Raw genomic sequence first — 26,528 nt, 5'->3', positions numbered from 1 at the left:
GCTGCGACCTCTGCCAGCCTCAGATGCAGTCACAGGAGAGCCCCACGCCTGCACCAGCAGCTGAGGCCACTCCCAAATCCCTGACCCACGGGAACAGGCTGACATAAACCAAATGTGTGCTGGTTTAAGCCAGGTTTTGGGGTGATCTGTTTTACCTTTCTTGAGATGCGAGTTATTAAAATACAGACATTGCACTCCTGTGTCCCCAACACCTGGCATCTGTGTGCACTCAGTGAACAACGCAGATCAACTCATCGAATGACAAGCTCGTCCCCAGTCTCTTAGGGACACCTGCACAGACTCACACCCAGAAACAGGGGCATAGTTCCCCAATAAAAGGGAGACTTTTTAACAAAGAACCATTGGCCAGCATAATTAATTAAACAGGAACTGTAAGAAATTATCTAAAATCTGCTGTTAGAACTTGTATAATTGGTCCCTCTTATTGAGGGAGGGAGGTAGGGAACTGCCTGTAGAAGGAATGCAGGGCCTCGCTGTATCCCGGGGAAGAACAATCAACAAGGACACACCTGAGAGGCCAAGCCCCGGGGAATGAAAGCCTCCGGTCCCACGTGGGGACTGTCTCCACGTCCTCTAGAAGCAAAGCCGCCAGAGACATTCACGCGAAGGCCAGCTGGGCACAAAGCCCCTGCAGCACCTTTCTGACTTGAGCTGCCTGGAGACCTCCTGGCTCTGCTCCCAGCACACCTGGGGCAGGTGGGAGCACTCTCCCGCCCCCTGCTGGCCTGAAAAGGCCAAGGAAGAAGGCCTGGCACAGCTTACCCACACTCCATTCAAGCACTCCCTTCCTCCCTGATCTTAGAGACTGTCAGCATAGAGGCTCCCCGCCTCCTCAGAAAGGAGAGAAGGTGGGTCATGGCAGCAAACCCCTGTCTGGTTCCCTCTGTGACAACTAGGGCGAGGCAGATTTAAAGCCAAATCAGATAACCCAGGGCTAACTGTGTTCAAATGCAAAGACCCCTGATGTTAAAAAAAAAACAACACACAACTAATGATGTGTGCTCTACTGCAGGCTGTGAAGCAGGGAGAAGAGCAGTGCCCAGTCCCTACCAGAGGGAGGGGCATCCTGAGACATGCTGCCTGAGATTTTCCAGAAATTGAAGAGTGATTTCAGCGTCCCCGACCACAGACCCCTCCTCCCACCCAATCTTCTGGGGCTGCCTGTGGGACCACAGCAGGGACACCCAGGCTTCCAAGGCGGCCCTCACTGTTGTCTGGGTTCAATTTACTCAAGAACAGCTTATTGAGTATCACGTACACGTTAGGCACTGGGGTAGGTTCTTCAGAGGCATTATTTAATTCGATTCACTAACAACCAATAAAGCGAGAAAAAGGAAGCCAGGAGGATGGAGTTGTCCGGTAGAGGTCGCCCAGCAGTGACCTCAGACTCCAAGCCCAGACCTGTGCAGGGGCAAGTCTTCGTGAGGACGGGCTCTGTTCTCCTAGAAGACAGCAAATCCCCACGTTGTTGTTACCAGGAAACCCCGGATGGGTTCAGGCTGCCTGTGGCCATGTCCAATAATGAAGGCAGGGTCGAATCACAGAAGACATTTATTGAGAAGGTCAGCCAACCAAGAAGAGAAGTTGCTTACAAGCATTCAAATCCTGTCTGACAGCAATGAGCGGGGGACAGGATTATACAGGGGAAGTGCTAGGGTGAGGCTGGGAAGGGAAAACAGCTATGCGCAGCCCTGGGGGTCCCTATTGTCCTTAGCCACCAGGTAAGGAAATGATGTTGATGAGATGATGTTTTGACTCCTGGTGGGTCAGTCGGACCATGCTTATCAGTTCTGCTTGCTGCATTCACAGCAGAGTCACCTCCTCCATCGCTTCACACAGGCCTTGGAAAGGAAACTTAGGAAAAACTTAACCCTGTATTCACATAAGTATATGTGTTCTAAGATTTAAAATAATGTGATTATTTTTCAGCTTAATTCAGGCGCTCTATCTATCAGATTATAAGTCCCCCTATCATTTGCACCAGCCCTGCTTTCTGATGGGTTGACCAGGTTGCAATATTTTGAAACAGTTCCCGTGCTTGGCTGAATTCATTTAGAAACTAGATGCCCTGCTTACTGAGCAACATTCAGACTCTTCACGGCTCCTGCCTGGGCTCAGCATGGACAACACATTTCCCACAGAACCCACAGTAATCCCGCAGAAGGGCTGGCGTTTCTGGAAACCCTGGAAACAGCTCTAAGTTCCCCAAAACTCACGTCTTACCTCCCAGAGCTCTTTATGGGAATTATTCAATACAACCAATGCAGTGTTTAAAAGGAAGATTCTAGAAGCTATAAAAAGAAGCCATTCCATGTTAAATGCAGTGGGGAGGCAGCAAAGGGGGAGAGAAAAGCAGGGGAGGGAGGTGGGAGAGCAGAGCAGAGAGAGGGGCTGGCCTTTAACTCAGAAGTCCCAAAGCAAATCAAGGAAAGTGTCTGCCATCACCAAGTCCTGCTCTGTGGCAATGCTGCCACCTTCTGGTGTAAATTATAAATTCATTAGAAAATAGCGCCAATCACAGTCATTCCATAGATGAAGCAGGAAGATGTAATCCTATGAGTTTACATATATATCCCCAAAGTATTCCTGGGATATATTTAAAGCAGAACTAAATATATATACTTTTCAAGCTCCTACCTTTTAAAAATGCCACTGAGTGCCCGAGCAATTAGAGAAACTCCTTCAATGTTCTCCCTACATCCATGCATGCCCCCCACCTTCTAACCGATCCCCCCACTCAGCAGCCAGAGTCTCCCGCCATTTGTGACAGCATGGACAAACCTTGAAGGCCTTGTGCTAGGTCAAATAAATCAAACAAAGAAAGAGACTGTCTACCCCTTATATGTGGAATAGATACAGACTCACGGATACAGAGAACAGCCTGGGGGTGTTTGCAGCAAAGGGCAGGACCAGGACTGACTAGCCTCACTGGACTGACGCCCTGGCCTGCCCCCCAGGAGGGCTCAGGCCTCAGCCAGCTGCGTCAGCACAGAGAGGGCCCCATAGAGGGCAGACAGGGGCTCCTTGGCTTCTGGGATCCAGGTTGACCTGGGGCTGTTCAGCTTCATCTTCAGGCCACACTCATCCAGCAGCCCATAGGTAATGACCAAGCCCTCTCCCTGGAGTGGGGCGAGGAGCTCAGGCTGGAGGGTAAAGGGAATGTTCTGGAAGCAGTTGAAGTTGGGCTCCAGGATGCTCCTCACCTTGAAGAAACAGTATCAGATGTTACAGGTCAGCCTCTGAGGTCAGGAAGAGAGAACCTGTGGTCAAGGGCCAGGGGTCATGCAGGGTAACTGTGGGGGCGGGAGCTCTGGGGTCGTGACCTGTTCCTATCTTGCGGTCAGTGTGGTCATGGACACGTTGTTGGAAATCACTGAGCACTGGCTCCTCAGCTGCTAGATAGTGACACTGACACTTACTCAGCAATTAGTGGGGTTTGGAATTGTGTGTGTATGCCTGCGTGTACAATGTGTGTGTGTGTACATGTCTACACACACATGTACTTACACATACATATGCAGAGAAAGAGCATGCAATTTGCAAATGGTAACCATGAGAGTACAGCAGGGATATAACTCAGATGCCCTGAGATCCCCAAACCTGTGTTCCTAGACCGCTATTTTAGAACTGGGGAAGGGGCCCTCTGCAGGGTTGCCATGGAAACTGAGACTTTCCCCAGGTAGACTCATGCCCACTGGGCCTGTTTCCCAGACAGAGATGCAGCCCAGATTTCCCTGGCCCAAGCCAGGACCTCCCCTGCCCTCCCAGCATCAACCTAAGTCATATCTCCTTTCCAAGAACCATTCTCATCCTGCTTCCCTCACTCTAATCCCAGGATGCCAACCCCTGGGGATTGCTCACCAGGTCCCTCTGCTGGACGAGGATCCTCTTCTCCATGGACTGAGCCAGCAGATCAAGTTGGATGTCACTCAGCACTGGGGACAGAGGGACATTTGGGGAAAGAGTCAGATTTTCCTCTCCCCACGGTGAACTCAGAGACCTTTAGAGGCGAACTCTAAGGCAGAGGAATAAAACTCGCTGGACGTGAAGGTCAAGTTCCCTGCCCTGGGAAGTCCTCCTTCTGCTCATGCTCGTGGGATGGTCTCCAGGAAGCTACCTAACATGGTCCAGGGTGGGCTTCTGTGGCTGGACCGGCATCACCGCCCCCACTGACCCGCTGCGTGAACCTGGCTGGCCTCGCAGGCCTCAGGCTCTGTCACAGGCAAGCTTATCACCCTGAGCCCTCCTGACCGCGGAGGGGCCTGTGAGGTGAGGGTGAGAAATCATAACCTGCCAAGGGGTTTGGAGAGGTGACACCTAATGCAGCCCGTTCGGGGCTCTGGAGGACCAACCTTGTGACCCCCCCATTCTTCCTCCAAACCACTCTTACCTATTAAGGCTTCAAGCAGGTAAAGGAGGAGGGACTTTGAGCCAACCTCTGGATAGCGGGAGTCCTTTCGCAGTTCAGTTAGGATGGCGCCACCAGGGCCCTCCAAATGCTTGTCCAGTTCCAGTTCAAGCTGTGGGAGACAGGGCTATTCATGATGGTGATAATGACATCAGTGATTTCCCTGTCAATTCTGCATCTACAGTCATTAACCAAGGAGTGGGGGTAATGGCTCTAGGTACCTCCAGGGAATATGGAGCACCCCAGTCTGTGAGGGATGCCTGCCCTGGCCCTGGTCGTTGGGCACAGGGGCATAGTCCCCAACCTCAGACATCCTTCTCATCCCACTAAGATTACCCCCATTTTCCTTTCCCCACCCGCCTTGGCAGCCGTACCCCTGAAACATCCCCCATTTACAAGTCGGATCAGCCTTAGGGAGCGGCGGGGCCCCTCACCGTGTCCATGAGGTCCTGAAGAGCCTCGCGGTGCCCAAGCATGGCCAGGAGGTTGGAGAACACAACACCCCGCATGCCCTTCGAGAGCTCGGCCGCTTTCACCTTCTGGGAAACCTCCTCTTCTAGCAGCTTGAAATCTGCCCTCGGGCATTAATGCCAACCAGAAAACAGACAATTCCCAGATTAGAACATTCCTTTCCCTCCAACATGAGCAAAATTCCTCTTCCCCCCAGCGCATCCCTGAAGATGGCATGTTTGAGCTCTGGAATGGAATTCCACAAAAGGCTAGAAAGATGGAGAGTCTCCGCTGAAATGAGGTGGGGGTTCATGCAGGGACGAAAGGAGAGGACCCGGGAAAGGATCACCAAAAAAGGAAGAAGCTGATCAGACGCTCACTCCTGACACGTTGGAAATAATGTGGGTTCTACACTGGACTTCAGAGATGAAAATGTGAGAGATTCTAGCATTAGACTCCAAAATGAGGTTGTCATGACCATTATATGAATATACAAAGTATTTGGCAATACATGCAGTTGTGCCTATATCTTCAGGGTCTATAAGGAATTAACCAAGGAGTGGATGTTGGGGGCCGCCTGCTTCTGCCAGGACACCTGCCTCCAGGGGACCTTGTGAGGGTGAGAAGTCACTAGAATGGAAGCAGCAGGGAGGCAGGCATTTCTGTTTGGTTCACTATCCTATCCCAGTGCTCAGAAAATGGCACCTGCCCAATGAGCCCTCAATAAATGTTGGCTGCATGAATGAATGAATGAATGAATGAATGAATGAAAAGTAGCCATGACTAAAGTGTAAAGCTGGAAGTAAAGCTCAGTTTTCTGAGTCATTTGGAAACCTCCAATTTGGGTTCTGAGCTCTGCCGTTTCCTACCCAGCAGCCTTAGGTCTCCTCTTAGTGAGCACCCAGCCCGAGGGGTTCCTGCACCGTTCCTAGACAGAGAATGGCAAGTGGTCATCTCCCTTTCTCATCCCTCAAATTTGCTTTAGAGACACTTCCTAGCTTCCACCCACTACTGCCGCCACCCCCTTGCTTAACCTCTTTCTGCTCCATCCCAGTCCATCCCTCCACATTCCTGACCCTTCCTGGCCCTTCCATCCCACAGAAACTATGGTCTGTCCCTGAGGTCATGGTGGCCAAGGCAGGGGCACTCTATCCTGCTCACCAGATGAGGATAAGGAGGACCCTCCCACCCCAGCAAACACACACTCATCTCTACGAAGGCAGTAAGGTCCTTTGCTGCCTAGAGAGAAATCAAATTAACACGTAAAAGTTAGTCTCTGAACACTCTCAGTTTGTCTACATTTTGCCCCTTACTCCCCTCCCCCTCTTTCCATCCACCCCTGTCCTTTGCCCAGGGAATCAGAGCCCAGCAAAGGCAATCATGTGGGCTTTCAGCTGTAAACGGGGCCTCATGGAGGGATCACATCCCACCCTACAGTCTCCTGTCCACTTAAGGACTACGGTTGACATATGCCAGCTGTTGGAAAGAGGAACTGAAGTGGTCACTCACAACAGCTCAGTCTCTGCTCCCCAAAAACACACACACTCTCTCCTACCCCAGTACTCAAAGGAGACATGATCTCCCTGTGGACAGGGTACTGTGTGGGTCAGAGCAGTGAGATCAGGAGGTGATGGAGAAGCCTGGGTGGGGAAGGTTTCCCTGTGGGGTTGTCAGAGCTGAGCCCCAGCAGGGTGTTTATGGGTGTCCAAAGGGGGTCAAGGTACCCCTATGTTCATAGCAGCACAATTCACCAGAGCTAAGATTTGGAAACAGTCTAAGTGCCCATCAGCAGATGAGTGGATTAAGAAACTGTGGTACATTTACACAATGGAATACTACGCTGCTGAAGAAAGAAGGAACTTTTACCGTTTGCAACAGCATGAATGGACCTGGAGAGCATTATGCTAAGCGAAATAAGCCAGTCAGAGAAACATAAACATCACATAATCTCACTCATTGTGGAATATAATGAACAACATAAGCTGATTAACAAAAATACACCCAGAGACATAGGAGCATTGAACAGATTATCCAACCTTAGAGGGAAGGCAGGAGAGAGTGGGGGGTGGAGGTAACAGATCAACAAATGACTTGTATGCATGCATATGAGCATACCCATGGACACAGACAGTAGGGGGATGAGGGCATGTGCTGAGGGGTGGGAGCAGACGGGGAGAGGTCAATGGGAGAAAAAAGAGACATATGTAATACTTTAAACAAAAAAGAATTTAAATTAAAATAAAAGGGAAGAGGGTGAAGGTCTTACCGGGACTGAGGACTAAGCATTATGGCCAACTTACCTGCTAAAAGGGTATCATCATCATCATCATCATCATCATCATCATCAACAACATCATCTGTGATGTGAAAAATGCCTGGGTGGGAAGAAGCCGGATCATCAGAGCTGAGGGTGAACCTGCTGGAGCCTCACATCCCGCACCTGCAGCCCCCACACTTCCTCCTCTGGGCCAGGTGTGCAACTTTGCTCAGGGTCCCCTGGGGGCCCATTGCATCAGAATCACCTGGGACGCTGTGGAAACTCATTAGAGTCCCTGACCTCACTGCAAACCCTCTGCACCAGGCTCTCTAAAAGGGAAGCTAGAACCTGCGGTTTCCATAGGCACCTGGGTGAAGGTTATCCACTCTGGTCTCACATTGGAGAACTGCCTTGTCCACAGAAGGAAATCGCCTCCCACTGCCCTTTGTCTTCCTCCCCAGGACTCTCCTCCCTCACACAGCTACTCCCTCCTGCCCTCCTCCTGGGTGGTTTCACATCTCACGTAGAGAAATGGTCATAGTTCTGAAACTTGCCTAACAATCATATTGATGTGTTTGACAAGGGCCAGGAGCCCATGAAGGAAGGAGACAGAGGGAAAGCAGTCCCATTATAGGAGACCCCAAGACCATGGTGACGCAGTATCCAGGGAGAAGAGAGTCCAAGGCGGGAATAATCAAGTGTGTGGTCATTGATGATGATTGGAGTTAATTCGCTGGAGGACAGACTGCAGTGGGTGAGGCATGGACAGCAGTTAGGCAGTGAGCAGGGTACACAAGATTCTTTAAGGAATTGGGCAGTGAGGGGACGCTGGGTGAGAAGAGGGGACACGCGGGAGTGAGGGGTTATCAGATGGCAGAGCCCTGGCGTTGTGGTCAGGTCAGGGGAAGGGTCCAGGTGAACTGGAGAGAGGGAAGATGCATTTGCCTCAGCCACCTTATCAGACATTTATCTCCATCAGCTCTGGAGCTAAGATCTCACTTCCATTTCAGAAGTAAGATGGGGGACAGAGGAATTCTGATTTTCTCCAAAGCCAAAGAGCGAGCAACTTATTGAACTGTTCCTCGTATTAGTTTACTCTATGAAGTGTTAGGAGGATGAAATTAGTTCATGGAAGTGCAATGCTCACTGCACTGGGCCATTCTCTGTGAAGGTTCCTTCTAGGCACCCTTAGGGCTGAACTGTAGAAACAGACAAGCTTCGTGCACCCCCTAGTGGGCAGGACATGACTTGCAGACACTGCCCTGATGTTAGCCCTTGGAATCGAACTCCATTTAGCTCACACTTGTCAACACTTATAAAACGTATTTTTGCAGTTTGAGTTCAGCCACTGACCCCACAAGACTGGAGAATTCATACTCATTCCATCTACTGCCAGTGACAGGAGGTCACTGACTGCAGGACCTGCCCTTCACCAGATGTTGCAGTGAGGATTCTACAGTGAACAGTGAATGTGTACGTGTGTGTGTGTGTGTGTGTGTGTGTGTGTGTGTGTGTGTGTGTAAGAGAGAGAAAGAGGGAGAGAGAGAGAGAGAGAGAGAGAGTTGTACGTGGTGAGGGAACTCCCAATCTCCAAGTAGACATATCAGGTTGACCTCTACCTGCGACTCAACATTTGGGCACAAAGGCACCAAGGACCCTGAGCTGGTTGTTACATGCATCCAATAATGAAGTAATTAATTAATTAATTAAATAATTAATGAATGAATGAATGAATGAAAACTGTGGCTAAGGAAAGTATAAATTTGAAAATAAAACTCAGTTTTCTGAGTTGCTGAAAACCTCCAATTTGGGTTCTGTGATTGAATTTCCCTACCCAGCAGGCTTCAGGTTCCCTCTTAGGAAACACCTAGTCCAAAGTGTTCCTTGGATTCTTTCTAGAAAAAGTGGCCTTCTCCCTTTCTCTTCTGCCAAATATGCTTTAGAACAGGGGGTCCTCAAACTTTTTAAACAGAGGGCCAGTTTACTGTCCCTCACACCATTGGAGGGCTGGACTATAGTTTGAAAAAAACTATGAACAAATTCCTCTGCACACTGCACATTTCTTATTTTGAAGTAAAAAAACAAAACGACAAAAACACCCGCAAGTGGCCCGCGGGCCATAATTGAGGACGCCTGCTTTAGAAACACTTCCAAGAGTTCTGCCCTCTACTGCCACCCTCCTCTTGCTTAACCTCTTCCTGCTTCATGCCAGTCCATCCCTCCAACTTCCAAACCTGTCCGGACCCTTCCCAACCCCTTCTTACCCTTCCCATCCCACAGACCTATGGCCACTCCCAGGGGTCATGGTGGCAAAGGCAGGGCTAATCTGCCCTGCTCACCAGATGAGTACAATGACCCTCCCCAACCCCAGCAAACACACACTCACCTCTGGGAGGTTCTTTGCTGCCTAGAGTGAAATGAAATTAACACGTAAAAGTTAGTCTCTGAAGATTCTCAGTTTGTCTACATTCTGCCCCTTACTCCCTTCCCCCTCTTTCCATCCACCCCCTTACTCCTTCCCCCTCTTTCCATCCACCCCTGCCCTTTGCCCAGGGAATCAGAGCCCAGCAAAGGCAATCATGTGGGCTTTCAGCTGTAAACGGGGCCTCATGGAGGGATCACATCCCACCCTACAGTCTCCTGTCCACTTAAGGACTGTGGTTGACATATGCCTGCTGTTGGAAAGAGGAACTGAAGTGGTCACTCACAACAGCTCAGTCTCTGCTCCCCAAACACACACTCTCCTACCCCAGTACTCAAAGGAGACAGGATCTCCCTGAGGCCAGGGGCCTGTGTGGGTCAGAGCAGTGAGATCAGGAGGTGGTGGAGGAGCCTGGGTGGGGAAGGTTTCCCTGTGGGGTTGTCGGAGCTGAGCCCCAGCAGGGTGTTTATGGGTGTGCAAAGGGGGTCAAGGTACCCCTATGTTCATCGCAGCACAATTCAGAAGAGCTAAGATTTGGAAACAGTCTAAGTGCCCATCAGCAGATGAGTGGATTAAGAAACTGTGGTACATTTACACAATGGAATACTACGCTGCTGAAGAAAGAAGGAACTTTTACCATTTGAAACAGCATGGATGGACCTGGAGACCATTATGCTAAGCGAAATAAGCTAGTCAGAGAAACATAAACATCACATGATCTCACTCCCTGGTGGAATATAATGAACAACATAAGCTGATAAACAAAAATAGAGCCAGAGACATAGGAGCATCCAACAGACTGTCCAACCTTAGAGGGAAGGCAGGAGAGAGTGGGAGTGGAGGTAACAGATTAACAAAGGACTTGAATGCATGCATATAAGCATACCCATAGACACAGACAGTAGGGGGGTGAGGGCTTGTGTTGAAGGGTTGGAGCAGACGGGGATTGGTCAATGGAAAGAAAAGGAGACAAATGTAATACTTTAAACAAAAAAGGATTTAAATTAAAATAAAATGGGAGAGGGTGAAGGTCTCACCGGGACTGAGGTCTAAGCATTATGGCCAACTTACCTGCTGAAAAGGTATCATCATCATCATCATCCTCTTCATCATCATCTTCATCATCCTCTTCTTCTTCATCACCATTTGTGACGTGAACACTACCTGGGTGGGAAGAAGCCTGGTCAGTAGATCCGAGGGTATTCCTGCTGGAGCCTCACATCCCGCACCTGCAGCCCCCACACTTCCTCCTCTGGGCCAGGTGTGCAGCTTGCTCAGGGTCCCCTGGGTACTCCTTGCTTCAGTATCGCCTGGGACACTGTGGAAACTCTTTAGAGTCCCTGACCTCACTCCATACCCTCTGCATCAGGCTCTCTAAAAGGGAAGCTAGAACCTGCGGTTCCCATGGGCACCTGGGTGAAGGTTATCCACTCTGGTCTCACATTGGAGAACTGCCTTGTCCACAGAAAGGAAAACGCCTCCCACTTCCCATTGTCTTCCTCCCCAGGACTCTCCTCACTCACATGTCTACTCCCTCCTGCCCTCCTCCTTGGGGTTTCACATCGCACATAGAGAAATGTTCATACTTCTGAAACTTACCTAAATCATATTGATGTGTTTGACACAGGCTAGGAGCCCATAATGGAAGGAGACAGAGGGAAAGCAGTCCCATTATAGGAGACCCCAAGACCATGGTGACGCAGTATCCAGGGAGAAGAGAGTCCAAGGCGGGAATAATCAAGTGTGTGGTCGTTGATGATGATGTGAGTAAATTCGCTGGAGGACAGACTGCTGTGGAGTGAGGCATGGACAGCAGGTAGGCAGTGAGCAGGGTGCACAAGATTCTTTAAGGAAGTGGGCAGTGAGGGGATGATGGGTGGGAAGAGGGAACACATGGGACTGAGAGGTTATAAGATGGCAGAGCCCTGGAGTTGTGGTCAGTTCAGGGGAAGGGTCCAGGTGAACTGGAGAGAGGGAAGATAGGTTTGCCTCAGCCACCTTATCAGACATTAATCTCCATCAGCTCTGGAGCTAAGATCTCACTTCCATTTCAGAAGTAAGATGGGGGACAGAGGAATTCTGATTTTCTCCAAAGCCACAGAACGAGTAACTTATTAAACTGTTCTGCATATTAGTTTACACTATGACGTGTTAGGAGGATGAAATTAGTTCATGGAAGTGCAATGCTCACTGCACTGGGCCATTCTTTGTGAAGGTTCCTTCCAGGCACCCTTAGGCCTGAACTGTAGAAACAGACAAGCTTCGTGCACCCCCTAGTGGGCAGGACATGACTTGCAGACACTGCTGTGAGGTTAGCCTTTGGAATCTAACTCCATTTAGTTCACACTTGTCAACGTATTTTTGCAGTTTGAGTTCAGCCACTGACCCCACAAGACTGAAGAGTTGATATTCATTTCATCTACAGCCAGTGACAGGAGGTCACTGACAGCAGGACCCACCCTTCACTAGATGTTGCAGTGAGCATTCTATAGTGAACAGTGAAGGTATACACATGCATATGTGTGTGTGTGTGTGTGTGTGTGTGTGTATGTGTGATATCCTATATAATAAAAAGGTAATATGCAAATTGACCGAGCAGTAGAACAACTGGTCCCTATTACACACACTGACCCACCAGGAGGCAGACGCTCAACGCAGGAGCTGCCCCCTGTGGTCAGTGTGCTCTTTCAGGGGGAGCGCTGCTAAGCCATAAGCCAGGAGCCATTCTGCTTCCACAGGAGCCGGGAGGGCCCTGTGCCGATTCCATGGGAGGTGGGAGGGACCCACACTGGTTCCACAAGAGGCGGGCCCACCATCTCCTCTCCAGGTCTGCACTCTGCCGCAGAGGCAGCGGGCCAGCCCCCCTGTCACTGACCCTGTCCACTCCGGCTCCAGGGGGCTGGCACAGGCCAGGTGCGGCGACGAAGCTAGTATTCCGCAAGGCCAATAACGCTGTCTGCTCTCACTGGCTATCCCCCCCGGACTGGGGGACTCTGGTGGGCTTAGGGGACTGGGCACCGCCATCTTGTGGTATGGGCGCCACCATCTTTTGTGACGGAGTAATGGTTAATTTGCATATTGCCCTTTTATTAGATAGGATAATTTTGAAGTTTGAGTTCAACCACTGATGCCACAAGACTGGGAAGTTCATACTCATTCCATCTACACCAGTGATAGGAGGTCACTGACTGCAGAACGCGCCCTTCACCAGATGTTGCAGTGTGTGTGTGTGTGTGTGTGTGTGTGTGTGTGTGAGAGAGAGAGAGAGAGAGAGAGAGAGAGAGAGAGAGAGAGAGAGAGAATGCTGTATGTGGTGAGGAAACCCCCAATCTCCAAGTAGACATATCAGGTTGACCTCTACCTGGCACTCAGCATTTGAGCAAAAAGGCACCAAGGATCCTGAGCTGGTTGTTGCATGCATCCACAATTAAATGAAGGGAAAGGAAAGGAAAGGGAAGGGAAGGGAAGGGAAGGGAAGGGAAGGGAAGGGAAGGGAAGGGAAGGGAAGGGAAGGGAAGGGAAGGGAAGGGAAGGGAAGGGAAGGGAAGGGAAGTAAGGGAGGGAAAGTAAGGGTGAAGAGAGTAAATAAATAAGAAAAAAATAAATAAGTAAATGAAAAGTGGGGCTGAGCAAAGTGTAAATTTGGAAATAATACTCAGTTTTCTCAGTTGCTTGGAAACCTCCAATTTGGGTACTGAGATTGTGTCTTCCCTACCCAGCAGGCTTCAGGTTCCCTCTTAGTAAACACCCAGACAGAAGGGTTCCTGTGAGCTTTCTAGAAAAAGAATGGCAAGTGGTCTTCTCCCTTTCCCTTCTACCATATTTGCTTTAGAGATAATTCCAAGGGTTCTGCCTTCTACTGCCACCCTCCTCTTGCTTAATCTCTTCCAGCTTCATGCTAGTCCATCCCTCCAACTTTCCAATCTTTCTTGACCCTTCCTGACCCTTCCCATTCCACAGACACTATGGCCAGACCCGGGGCCATGGTGGCAAAAGCAGGGACACTCTGCCCTGCTCACAGATGAGTACAAGGAGGACCCCTTCTCAACCCCAGCAAACACACACTCCTATTGGGTGGATGGAGCGTCTTGTGCTGCCTAGAAGGGAAATTAAATTACCATCCAAGAGTCAATCCCTGAAGACTCTCCGTTTATCTACATTCTTCCCCCTACTCCCTGACCCCTCTTTTCCATCCACTCCTGCCAGGGAACCAGAGCCGAGAGGCCCAGGAGAGGACAACAAAGACGATCTAGTGGGCTTTCAGCTGTAACATGGGGCCTCGTGGAGGGATCACATCCCACTTTCCTGGCTCTACAGTCTCCTGTCCACTTAAGGATTGTGCTTGCTACTGGAAAGAGAAATTCAAGTGATCACTCACAAAGGCTTAGTCTCTGCTCCCTCCACCCACCCACCCACACACACTCCAACCCCAGTACTCAAAGGAGATATGTGGCTCTCCCTGAAGCCAGGGCCTTATGTCACATAAGTAAGATGGGGAGGTGATAGAGGAGTCTGGCTGGGGAATGTTTCCCTGTGCGTTGGTCAGGGCTGAGCCCCAGCAGGGTGTTTATGGGTGTCTAAAGGGGTCAAGGTCTCACTGGGACTGAGGTCTAAGCATTATCAAAAGGACAACTCACGTGTTGTAAAGGTTTCCAGATCATCACGATATCCGAAGTGAAGAATATCTGGGTGAGAAGAAGCCAGGTCAGCAGAGCAGGGTATTCCTGCAGGAGCCTCACATCCCAGCACCTGCAGCCCCCACACTTCCTCCTCTGGCCCAGGTGTGCAGCTTTGCTCAGGGTCACCTGGGGGCCCCTTGCATCAGAATCACCTGGAATGCTGTGGAAACTCATTAGACCTCACTCCATACCCTCTGCATCAGGCTCTCTAAAAGGGAAGCTAGAACCTGCGGTTCCCATGGGCACCTGGGTGAAGGTTATCCACTCTAGTCTCACATTGGAGAACTGCCTTGTCCACAGAAAGGAAATCGCCTCCCACTGCCCTTTGTCTTCCTCCCCAGGACTCTCCTCCCTCACACAGCTACTCCCTCCTGCCCTCCTCCTGGGTGGTTTCACATCTCACGTAGAGAAATGTTCATAGTTCTGAAACTTGCCTAACAATCATATTGACATGTTTTACAAGGGACAGGAGCCCATGAAGGAAGGAGACAGAGGGAAAGCAGTCCCATTATAGGAGACCCCAAGACCATGGTGACGCAGTATCCAGGGAGAAGAGAGTCCAAGGCGGAATAATCAAGTGTGTGGTCATTGATGATGATGTGAGTAAATTCGCTGGAGGACAGACTGCAGTGGGTCTAGGCATGGACAGCAGGTAGGCAGTGAGCAGGGTGCAGAAGATTCTTTAAGGAAGTGGGCAGTGAGGGGATACTGTGTGGGAAGAGGGGACACACGGGAGTGAGGGGTTATGAGATGGCAGAGCCCTGGAGTTGTGGTCAGGTCAGGGGAAGGGTCCAGATGAACTGGAGAGAGGGAAGCTGGATTTGCCTCAGCCACCTTATCAGACATTTATCTCCATCAGCTCTGGAGCTAAGATCTCACATCAATTTCTTAGATAAGATGGGGACAGAGGAATTCTGATTTTCTCCAAAGCCACAGAGCAAGCAACATATTGAACTGTTCTGCGTATTAGTTTACACTATAAAGTGTTAGGAGGATGAAATTAGTTCATGGAAGTGCAATGCTCACTGCACTGGGCCATTCTCTGTGAAGGTTCCTTCTAGACCCCCTTGGGCCTGAACTGTAGAAACAGACAAGCTTCGTGCACCCCCTAGTGGGCAGGACATGACTTGCAGACACTGGTGTGAGGTTAGCCTTTGGAATCTAACTCCATTTAGTTCACACTTGTCAACACTTATAAAACGTATTTTTGCAGTTTGAGTTCAGCCACTGACCCCACGTGATTGGAGAATTCATACTCATTCCATCTACTGCCAGTGACAGGAGGTCACTGACTGCAGGACCTGCCCTTCACCAGATGTTGCAGTGAGGATTCTACAGTGAACAGTGAATGTGTACACGTGTGTGTGTGTGTGTGTGTGTGTGTGTGTGTGTGTGTGTGCGTGTGTATCTTATATAAAAAAAGTGTAATATGCAAATCGACCGAGCAGTAGAACAATCAGTTGCTATGAAGCACACTGACCACCAGGGGGCAGAGGTTCAACACAGGAACTGCCTTCTGGTGGTCAGTGCCCTCCCACAGGGGGAGCGCTACTCAGCCAAATTTCATCCTCACAGCTGGTGAGCACAGTGCCTGCAGTGCTAAGGATGTCCGACTATGGGGAGTGGGTCTAATCCAGCAGTAGGCAGTTGGACCACCCTTGAGGGCTCTTAGACTTCGAAAAGGCGCAGGCCAGGCCCCCCACCCCCATCCCCCGAGTGCACGAATGTTGGCACCAGGCTTCTGGTATATAAATATAAATATAAATATAAATATACATATAAATATACATATAAATATACATATAAATATACATATATATACATATATATATATATATATATATATATATATATATATAGATGGAGAGAGAGAGAGAGAGAGAGAGAGAGAGAGAGAGAGAGAGAGGAGTGGAAAGTGTTCTGTATGGTGAGTGCAGCCCCTGGTCTCTGAGGAGCTGGACCCTCCTCAGGCTGACCTCTCCCTGGGACTCCACATCTGGGCAGGGAGAGGCCAAGGACCCTGAGCTGGTTGTGTTTACAACACCCACTATCCGACCCTGTTTGTAGTTGTATTTGGTGTGAAGTCGGAACCAGTGTGTGTTGGGGAAAGGTGCATCTTGAGGCAGGTGAGGGAGGGAGAGATGCAGACACAATCCTGCATTATGGTTAGGGCACTGCCTCTGCAGTTTTGCTCATGGTTGTGCCAATGTTATGGCCTTTACCGTGAGGGTGTGGGTAACCTGGGAAGTCTCTGTGGCTGCCCAGGTGCACTGCTGAGGGCGGGGGGGACCTGGAATAGAGATGGGTGGTTGTAGGATCATGCTTCACCCAGTGCTAAGCACACCTCCGCATTGGGCACCCTTCTGTCTCTCTCCATGGAGGATACTGTCTCTGCCTCCCAGAGCAGCATTTCAGTCAGGCCATGCTTGGGGTGGCTGTGGTTAGTGGTGATGTGTGCCCTGGACAGCTGGGAAATGCTGCTTCTCTCTGAACAGGTAGAGAAGTGAAGGTTGCCTGATGACGGTCTCCCCTTCTCATTTCTCTTCCTAGGAGAAGCAGGCCCCCACACCCGACCCGCCTCCTTCAGCCTCTGCTTACCCCAGCCTTTGTTGTGAAAAACCAGCTGCTTCCTCTTATAGGCCAGCACCGAGCCCTTCGGCACAGTCAGCTTCTTCTCTCTCACTTTGAGACCCCCTCCCTGTCCTTCACCCTGGGAACAGAAGCCAGGTGACACTGTCATACATGCATGTCATTTTAAAGTCAAATACATCTAGAAAGCTCATGAGAAAAGGGATCAGCAGCCCCCATGCCCTCACCCTCTCTACTCCTGGTTTCTAGTTCCTGCTCTTTTTTCCTTGTTTTATCCATATTTACCTTCATGTACCTCAATTTCATGTTGATACTCCAATGATTTGACTTTTTCAGATTCAAGTACATCTAGTCACTTCCTCTTGTTGATGATGAGGGTTTCATCTTCCTACTCTTCATAGGAGCCAAATCAATTGATAAAAGGGCAATACTCAACTCCAGCCTCTTCTAGTCTTCCATGCAGGGCAAGGGCATCATCCAAATCTAGTTCCCTCTGCCCTCCTGCCCCATCCAAGCGGGGAGAGAGCACAGAGAAGCTCTTGTGAGTTCACAGCCCAGGGGCACGGCTCACTGACAGGAAAATACTGGGACCCCTTGAAGGACTACAGAGTGCTTCCCTTCTCATTCATCTTACCGCCATCTCACTAAAGGCCGGTTTACCAGAGTTCCTTTATCACATGTATCATGTCCAACTTTCAATAAAAACAAAAATTACAAGGCCTATTCAAAGGCAGCAAACAACATTTTAAAAGACAGATCAAGTTGAGAATCAGACTCAATTATAACATGGATAGTGGAATTCTTAGACCGGGAATTTTAAGCCATTGTGATTAATTTGCTAAGAGATCTAATGGAAAACAAAAACAAAATGCAAGAGCAGATGGGTAATGTAAGCAGAGAGATAGAAAGTCTAAAGAAAAAAGTAAAAGAGAAAGAAATGCTAGAGAAATAAAAATACTACAAGAGAAATAAAGAAACCCTTTGTTTGGCTCATTAGTAGACTGGACACAAGTGAGAGAAAAACCTCTGCACTTGAGGAAATCTCAACAGAAATCTCAAAACTGAAAAGCAAAGGAAAAATGACTAAAAAATGAAACATAATATCCAAGAACTGTGGGACAACTAGGAAAGCTGTAACATACATGTAATGATTATATAAGGAGAAGAGAAAGGAACAGGAAAAATATTTGAAGCAATAATAACTGAGAATCTCCCCCAAATTAATGTCAGACATGAAATCACAGATCTGGGAAGCTCAGAGGACTCCAAGCAATCAAAATAAGTTTTAAAATCTTAGACCAATGAATTCAAACTGCAGAAAATGACAGATAAAGAAAATATATTAAAAGTGAGAGGATATTGAAAGAAGTCAGATATTTCTTATTTCTTATATCCCTCTTGGTATCTTCTTTGACCCATGGGAGGTTCAAAGGTGTATTTCTTAGTGTCCATATATTTGTGAATGTGTTAGTTTTCCATTTGTTATTGATCTCTAGTTTCATTCCACTGTGGCCAGAAAAGATATCTGGTGTAACTTCAGGCTTCTTAAACTTGGTCAGACTGATAAGGAGGCTGGAAAATGCTCTGGGTGTGCGTGAGGAGAACGTGTGTGCTACTCCGCAGCATGTCCTGTCTCTATCTGCTAGGGAATGCAGTCCAATTAATCTACGTGAAGCTGCTCAAGTCCTCCATTTCCTTGTTGATCTTTTGTCTGATTGACCAACACAAAACTGATGCAGCCATGACCAAGGTGATACACCAACTGCTTAATGACATCACAGCCCATGGCCCACACTTAGCGCCTGTCTGCCTGGGAACAGCTGGGACAGTGGGGGTGGGGGAAGAGGGGGGAATGGGGGACAGGATTGTCCCTGTTCTCAAAAAGCCAGTTTCCCAGCCCAAGCAGATGGAAACCCAAAGTTGAAGGTCAAACACCCTTCACACTGGAGCAATGTTTCACTTGTTCAAACTCCCCTCCTCAGAGACAAAATCACCGACCTTGGGGAAATTAGTTCAGAATTCCGTTTGTTTCCTTGAGTTTCTAATTCTTCTAAGTGAGGACAAACTACACATAAAATATATAATGTGTAAGAGCACATTATGATAAATGAATTTACTTGTATAATTGAAGGTACTATCGTTGGTTTGTGTGAGTGAGTTATATCATTTCTATGAGCCTGAAGGCATTTAAATCTCCCTCCTTCTACCCATTCTTCTCAGGAGGCCACGGCATTTAGCGGACTTCAACCACTGAGGTTTGGTGGTGGGGTCCCTCATTTCTTTCAGCATAAAACCCCTTTAGACTTGCCAGAATCCATCCCTTACCCAAAGCAAATGTAGTACCACATGATTAAATCTACTTGCTATTTTATCAATCAGTGCCCCCACCTCAACCTGGAAACAAATATTCCGAGCGATGGAGAATTTTCCCGAGACGTTCGCGCTGCTGAGATCCTGCAGCATAGAGCTGTTGAGCAGCTCCACGGTGTCGGTCACAACATACAGGTTCACCCCTGCTTCCCGGCATTGCTTCAGGAAGGCCGGCTCTGGGTCCAGCAGTTTCCTGCAGGGAGGAGAGGGTCAGAGTGGGAAGAGATGCCTTCCCGGGGGCCCTGGGTCACCCTGCTCCTCGGGACCTGGAAGGGGTGTTCCTGCCGCAGGTAGAAAGATCCTGGCACATGGGTCAGGTTACCAAGGAGAGTGAAACACCTTCTTTGCTACGCAGGGTGGAGGGGCCCCATTTTCTGATGGGGGCGTAGGAAGGAGGGTACACAGGCTGTTTTGTGAAAGGCATTGGCATTTTCCAAAATTATATTGGTCCTGTTAGAGGGTAGTTTATAGATGCTCAGTGCCAGGGCCTCCCCCGTGAAGAGGCCGGGCGTGGACAGGTCCACATGATGGACAACAGTCCCTTGGGAGCCTGACCATTGTCCAGAGGCACAGTCAGGGTGAGGTGGGGGCAAACGGATAAAGGGGATGAAGCAGGAGATGCTGGATGAGCTTCCAGGACAAGCACATGGGGATGTGGACAGAGTCACTGTCCCTGGCAGGTGGCTGGGAGGGCTGTGGTGAAGGTGCAGGTCTGGGTGGGACATGACGGGTTGAAAGTACCGAAGACGGATTTCATCTGCATTTCCGTTCTCAGACTCAACTCTCGTTCCACTAAAGGCCCCACCGGGTTGACACCCTGTAGAGAGCTGGGGGGATACTGAGACCCTTTGCTTCTCAGAGGAGGAGGTCACAGCCCCCATCGACCTTTGGGGGAAGTCAAGGCCCTTACCGTGTCTCTAAGCTGTTGTGTCATCTGACATTCACTCACCTCCAAGCCTCACCTCTGTCACCTTCATCCTGGTTGGCTAAGCTCCCACCTCACTGACTTCCCGCGGCTCCGGAAAACGCCAAGCCGGTCCTGGCCCAGGCTTCAACCCCCTCATCTGGACCACTTTCCTCCTGCTCTTTGCTCCCTTTATTCTGCAGGTCTCAGTTCAACTGTTAGCCCCAGAGAGTCCTAAACAGGCCCCTCCCTCCAGCCCTCTTCCACCGGCTCCTGACACTACCCTAGAGGCCCCCACAGTCTGCACCTGCCTTCAGGTGAAACACGTCACGTGCCCACATCCATTTACCAAAAGTGTCTCACTGCCTTTCTTTTCACATTGCAAGTTTGACCTCAGACAGACTTTTTTTCCTTGGTGCTACTAGTGGATAATAAAAAGTATCCCTCAAATCGGAGCCTCTTCAGCTGCTGAAAAAATTCTAGGACAAATTTTATTTAATTTTCCTGCAGCTAAAACCCAAATACTCTTTTACACCATAAAGTCTTTGTAAATGTTAGTTTTAATAGGTCTTAAAAGACACCAGGAGAAACTATGCCACATCCGGTCAAAGTAACTTTCAGTCTCCAATAGCCTGGGATTTTCACTAGTTGCTTTAGTATTTCTTTGCACTGATAGAAATACTATTTAGGCCTGGCCTGCGTTGCTCAGTGGTTCAGTGTCAACCTATGAACCAGGAGGTCACGGTTCAAATCCTGATCAGGGTACATGCCCGGATTACAGGCTCGATCCCCAGTAGGGGTTTTCAGGAGGCAGCCAATGATTCTCTCACATTATGGATGTTTCTATGGTTGTCTCCCTCTCCTTTCCTCTCTGAAATCAATAAAAATATTTTTTTAAAAAATAAATACTCTTCAAATTGAAATCTCTGTTTCTAAAAGGTCTTTTCCCACAGGCACTGAGATAAATTAAATTCTAAGACTCTGAGCCATACTTTGTTTAAACAGAGTTTCAAAGCCTTTGCCTCACTTAAATTAATACTTTAACTTACTTTTTATTGCTTATTTTTCTCACTCACTGCATGTCCCCTGCCCCAATAAATATGTTTTAGGGCAGGGATTTTTATCTGTCTTGTTATTACTCTAGTCTTACCACAAATCAGCATAGTAATGGACAACCACAGCTTTTCCTTTGTTTGATATATTTTTATTGATTCCAGAGAGGAAGGGAGAGTGAGAGATAAATAGAAACATCAATGAGGAGAATCACTGATCGGCTGCCTCCTGCACACCCCACACTGGGGATTGAGCCTGCAACCCCAGGCATGTGCCCTGACCGGGAATCAAACTGTGACCTCCTGGTTTATAGATTGATGCTCAATCACTGAGCCAGCCAGGCAACAACCACAGCTTTAATGAAGACTTATTAGATAACTCATCACCGCTCGCTGAATGAATGAATATGTGAGTACCCAAGAAGGGCAGCGTGATCTGGGATGTCATTTACTTCATTCTGAGCCTCCTTGCCCACGAGGAGAGCTCCGCGTGGGGCCCATTGACCAGGTCCCTTCCCCTGCCCTCACCTCTCCTGAAGCTCCTTCCAGGTTTCGTGTGGGGTGCTAACAATCTGGTACTCCAGGGAGGACCCTCGGCACATAGTCATCTCCCCCGAGAAGCCCACGTCTGCCCCAGCATTCACGTTCCCAGCCGCCTGCTGCTTCCTGACCATGGAGTCACTGAAGTCGGCAGACACTTTCACAGCAGCATCTGGAAACAGACAAGGTACCTGAGGTTCAGCCAAGAATTCCCTCTGGAACAGCTGGGAAATGGCATGGAAACGGAGCGACTGAGCCCTAGCTCGCCCCAGCTCTCCCACTCAACTGAATCTCTCAACCAAGAAGCTAACTCATCAGCCAACATTTTGAGTGTAAATTACTCCTGATGACATTTGAACCCACCCAGGGGCTGGATAACAGGGATGCTGTCCTAAACCTAAGGAATGATGCGGTCCCTGTGTGGGTGTCTCAGCATGTCTTGCCTGCTGCATCCTTCTCCCTGCACCCTTGTTTTGCAGCCCCTGCCTCCTATGCCCGTGGCTGACAATACCTGGGACCGAAGAACCTGGTTCAAGGATGTGCCTGAGGGAGACGTCAAGTGGGTCATCAGGTAGTTTCCAAAACCGAGAGCGAGCCTTCTTCCTCTGTATTAGAGAAAACTGGCGTATCTTGGTGGCCCTCTCCAAGCATTTGACAGGTCTGAGCTCTTGGGGTCCGATGTCTTTCGACCAATTTCTTGGTAGTTCTCTCAAACATGGAGGGCATGTTGCTAGGGGCAGAGAGAAGGGAAGCATGAAGATGAGGTGGGTCTTACAGATGAGATTAAATCAGTTTCCAGGTGTCATTCAGAGAGAGTTGGCAGTGACTTGACTGTGTCATAGGCCTTTGTCATATCTACACATTGAAGTCACATGCATGTGCAAATGACTCCCATTAGCTCTAGGGCCCTGGGTCTTCCTTAAATAACTGTCCACCAGGATGGTCTTTAGTGAACAGATGAGATACCTAGACCTGGAGTCCCTGCTGGATCAGGGGACCAATGAGCACTTGCTTAACTTGTAGGAAGTGCCGAAGAGGAGGTAAGTTCCCCTCCAAAACCAAATGTACGCACTTCCTTATGCCACCACCGTTCACATCAAGCTGGCCACATTGTACGATGGTTAGTCCCCCTGGAGTGTGTGTGTGTGTGTGTGTGTGTGTGTGTGTGTGAACTACCTGTGTTCAGTGCTGCAAAGCCCATGCTTTTTAAGATCTTACCGAGTCTTGCTGTGACTGAACAGAACAAGAGTGTGGCTGTCACAAAGGTGGGCAGGAGATGGTTAAATAAAAGCCTGGATGCCTGCTTTGTTGTGCTAAGTGGACCATGATTCACTAGAAAATTGTGAAGTGCCTCATTTCTAAGTGTCAGGAGCCTTGGATGGGTAGTCCTCAACCTGTACTCGTCAACCTGTAGTTGTCAACCTGTACCCATCAAACTGTACTCATTCACCTGTACTCCTCTACCTGTAGCCGTCAACCTGGATGACACTCTCATTCTGCTTTTAAACACTTTCCATTTCAAAGAATGACGTCAGTAAGATGGCAGAACAGGACCTTTCAGCCCTCAGCCCTCCACGGAAACACCAGTTCTGACAACCACCCGTGGACCAGAGTTCCTCTGTGCGAGCGCAGAGCCCAGCAAAGTGGTCTGGACTCTCAGTTGGAGCACATCCGGGAATGGATGCTTTGAAGAGTGGAAGCAGAGCAGTTTCACTTCCCCACGTCACCCCTCCTCCGAGGCAGCACAACTCAGACCAAGACTAACCCCGAGGCCCATGTCTTCTCCCATGGGGAGTGAGAGCACAGTGGGCCTGGCTCCCCGGCATGCAGGACACTCCTAAGCGGCCTGCTTCTTTTTCGTCCCACCCACAGCGCTGAGGCGGGTTGGCATGGCTGAAGACTCTGAGGGCAGGCAGAGGTCACTGATAGATGAGTGGGTAGAGAAGATGTACGTTTACACAGTGGAATATGACTGCCATAAAAAGAATGAAATCTTGCCATTTGTGACACATGAATGGATCTAGAGGCCATTATACTAAGTGAAATAAGTCAGAGAGAAAAAGACAAATACCATACGATTTCATTTATATGTGGAATTTAAAAAAAAAAAATAAACAACACAAAACAGAAACAGACCCATAGTACAAAGAATAAGCAGACAGTTGCCAAAGGGGAGAGGTGAGGATGAGTGAAAAACAAGATGTGTCAAAGACACATCCCTTAGCCTTACCTGCTTGCCTGTTGTTACCCAGAATTCTCTGCATTAGGGAGAACTGTAGGAAGAAGTGCTGACTTGGGAGGGGAGGGGTATTAAACTAAAATAAACCAAAAGCACCTCTACCCATTTCTCAACCCTATTAAGAACATTTCTCTCTCTGACTGTAGCACTGTTATTGCCGTAGTTAGCTGGTTAATGTTAATAAAGGAAAAAAGCAAAGGGGAGGCCAGACACTATAAGCATGGCCATCTGGGCAGCTTCATGTTCCCCAGGGAACCAGGTCCACTCCCTGCAGGGCACTGGGGGAAGGGACAGAACAAAGGGGGAGATGGGCACATGTGCAGTGGAAGTGGGGGTTGGGAGGGTGGGGTGTAGGGGGTGTAGGCCTGTCAGTCTAGCCTGGGGAACAATGGATTGGCTAGGGGGTGACCCCATCAGAAGCATGTGAGATCGTGAAGAGTTAATTGGTTAGTTTGGAGAAGCTCCTGGTTAAAACCCGAGCTCCCTCTCTTATTCACTCTTGTTCTCTTTCTCTCTCTCGCTCTGTGACCCGCACTTGGGCCGTGTGCTCCCCTGGTCTCTCTCCATAGCCATGTGGCCGTATGCAGCCCCATGGTCCATGCTGTGCTGACCCCACACGCAATGGACTCAGCTGGGAACACAGCTAAGCTAGCCAGGTGCTGACGGGACTTTAACCTGGAACTAAATTTCTGGGCAGTGGCCTTGATCCTAGCCCTGCTGAAGGCAGGATTGGACTTCTTCCATGGCAAGATGCAGAAATGGGACCTTGGAGGGGAACCCCCTTAATTTTACATCATCAATAAAGCTCTCCACGAAACCCCATCCTCCTGTGGGAGCCTCAGGAAATTCTTTTCCTCAGGGCACCCCAAAAACCTCGCTTCCATTGATAACAGTATCTTCTTATTCACCCCCTGGTCCCTGGTTAGCACTTACCAGTTGTCTATTGTCTTGTCTTAAAGAGAAAGGCTCCAATGGGTAGGGCTCCTTCCAATCTCCAGACCGCCTGAGGTCAGACAAAACCCAGAGAACAGAGAAGTGCGACTCTGCTCTTGGTGTTTTCTTCCCACCAGCAGGTCCCGGACTCCAGGGCAATATCCTGTAATAAGAAGCAGATGAGGCCCTCCTCTCCTCCAGACCAGGTCTGGGGCTGAGCTATGGATCATGGTCTTACCTCTCAAGTCCTTCTCAGCCGAGGCTACAGAGTGAAATCGGGCAGGATTTATATAGTATCTCCGGAGTAGAGTGTGTCTGTTCCTGACCCGGAGAACGGTCTGAGCAAATATGATTCATAGGTTCATTCACGGATGAGTGGTTGCTGGGACAACGTATTTGGCGACAGGCCACCTTAAACGCCCTGTGTAAGATGTGGCCGTGTGTCAGCAGGAAAGGTACAGATCCGCTTCAGGAGAGAAGAGGTACATGCAGGACCCTGGGCAGAGCCTCGGTTCAATTGGAATCGATGCTACCCCCCCTGTGTGTCATGTGCAATCCATCTTACAACAATCTTTAATGAAGAGAAAGGAGATTGCTTTTTAAAAGGACAAAACAACTTGCCCCAAACCCATTTAATTTCTAATTACATCATGGTCACTCCTGTGGCATGATGGGGCGGAGGGAAGTGCCTGGCAGAGGGAGCCTGTGGGAGCAGGCCGTCCCGGCACTGACGCTCAGAAGGGCAGCGGAGGGTGCTGCACACGGCACTTACCCCCTTCTTCCATCCACTGTTCATGCCAGTCCCACCCCTGCCCTTCCCACCGGGGAACGGGTACCCACTCCATGCGCCAGAGGGCTCACAGCTGTGCTTTCTACATGACCCAACAGACCAAAGAATTTCCCCAAGCTGAATTTACTTCCCAAATTTAGATTGTAAAAACAACAGACTCAAATATAAAATTGTGTATGTGCATACACCACTGTGCCACATGCCAGCACCTGAGAGTTCTGCCCTACTCTGGAACATTCTAGAAGCCAAGGAAATGTGACAACTCTTTGGGGCGAGTTATGTGAGTCCAAGAAGCCTGAAGGTTTTTTTCGGTTTCTTTTTAATTTGGCTTCGTTTAGAACCAACATGACCATAAGCAGCCGCTAGCTCTCCTTTCCCAGTTCCCTGTTCTCCATCGGGAAGCACCTCCGACCTCCCAGAGGAGGGATATAAGCAGGAAACCTGGGGAAGCGAGTGGGTAGCTGCAGCTAAGCATCCCTGGTCCTCCCCTGGGAACAGCCGCCAGTGGGGAAGCAGTGATCCTGGAAGAGCAGAAGCTCCACGTTCCTCCCTGCAGTGTGCAGGCAGCACCCATGCCTCCCTCCTGGCAAGCCTCGCACAGGAGTCTTCTGTTTGTGCCCTTGGCACAGGGAAGTGCTTGGTGCCCTGCCTAAACTGGTTTGGCTCAGTGGATAGAGCATCGGCCTGTGGGCTGAAGAGTCGCGGGTTCAGTTCCGGTCAAGGGCCTGTACCTTGGTTGCAGGCACATTCCCAGTAGGAGGTGTGCAGGAGGCAGCTGATCGATGTTTCTCTCTCATCAATGTTTCTAACTCTCTATCTCTCTCATTTCCTCTCTGTAAAAAATCAATAAAATATATTTTAAAAAAAAAAAGAG

General features: G+C 49.3%; 1 protein-coding gene and 1 long non-coding RNA gene across 2 annotated transcripts; both read right to left on the bottom strand.

Annotated features, from left to right (window-relative positions):
• Positions 1 to 1,560: 1,560 nt before the first annotated feature.
• LOC103292386 (gasdermin-C-like) lies at positions 1,561 to 24,965 on the bottom strand. The gene is given in 11 exon segments (XM_054708738.1): positions 1,561 to 3,224; positions 3,883 to 3,956; positions 4,412 to 4,541; positions 4,864 to 5,000; positions 7,180 to 7,254; positions 16,836 to 16,947; positions 19,221 to 19,389; positions 21,681 to 21,864; positions 22,204 to 22,378; positions 22,380 to 22,422; positions 24,865 to 24,965. Coding segments are annotated over 10 exon segments (1,335 nt in total). The 5' UTR covers positions 22,419 to 22,422; positions 24,865 to 24,965; the 3' UTR covers positions 1,561 to 2,984.
• LOC129147198 (uncharacterized) lies at positions 8,550 to 10,644 on the bottom strand. The gene is made up of 3 exons (XR_008554533.1): positions 10,630 to 10,644; positions 9,523 to 9,543; positions 8,550 to 8,589 (listed from the first exon to the last, which is right to left on the bottom strand). It is a non-coding gene; the product is annotated as an uncharacterized LOC129147198 (long non-coding RNA).
• Positions 24,966 to 26,528: the final 1,563 nt, after the last annotated feature.

Source organism: Eptesicus fuscus, chromosome 19 (genome assembly GCF_027574615.1).
Source record: "Eptesicus fuscus isolate TK198812 chromosome 19, DD_ASM_mEF_20220401, whole genome shotgun sequence".
Classification (NCBI taxonomy): Eukaryota; Metazoa; Chordata; class Mammalia; order Chiroptera; family Vespertilionidae; genus Eptesicus; species Eptesicus fuscus.
Note: the sequence above shows the minus strand (reverse complement) of the source record. Positions and strands in the feature narration are given on the sequence as shown.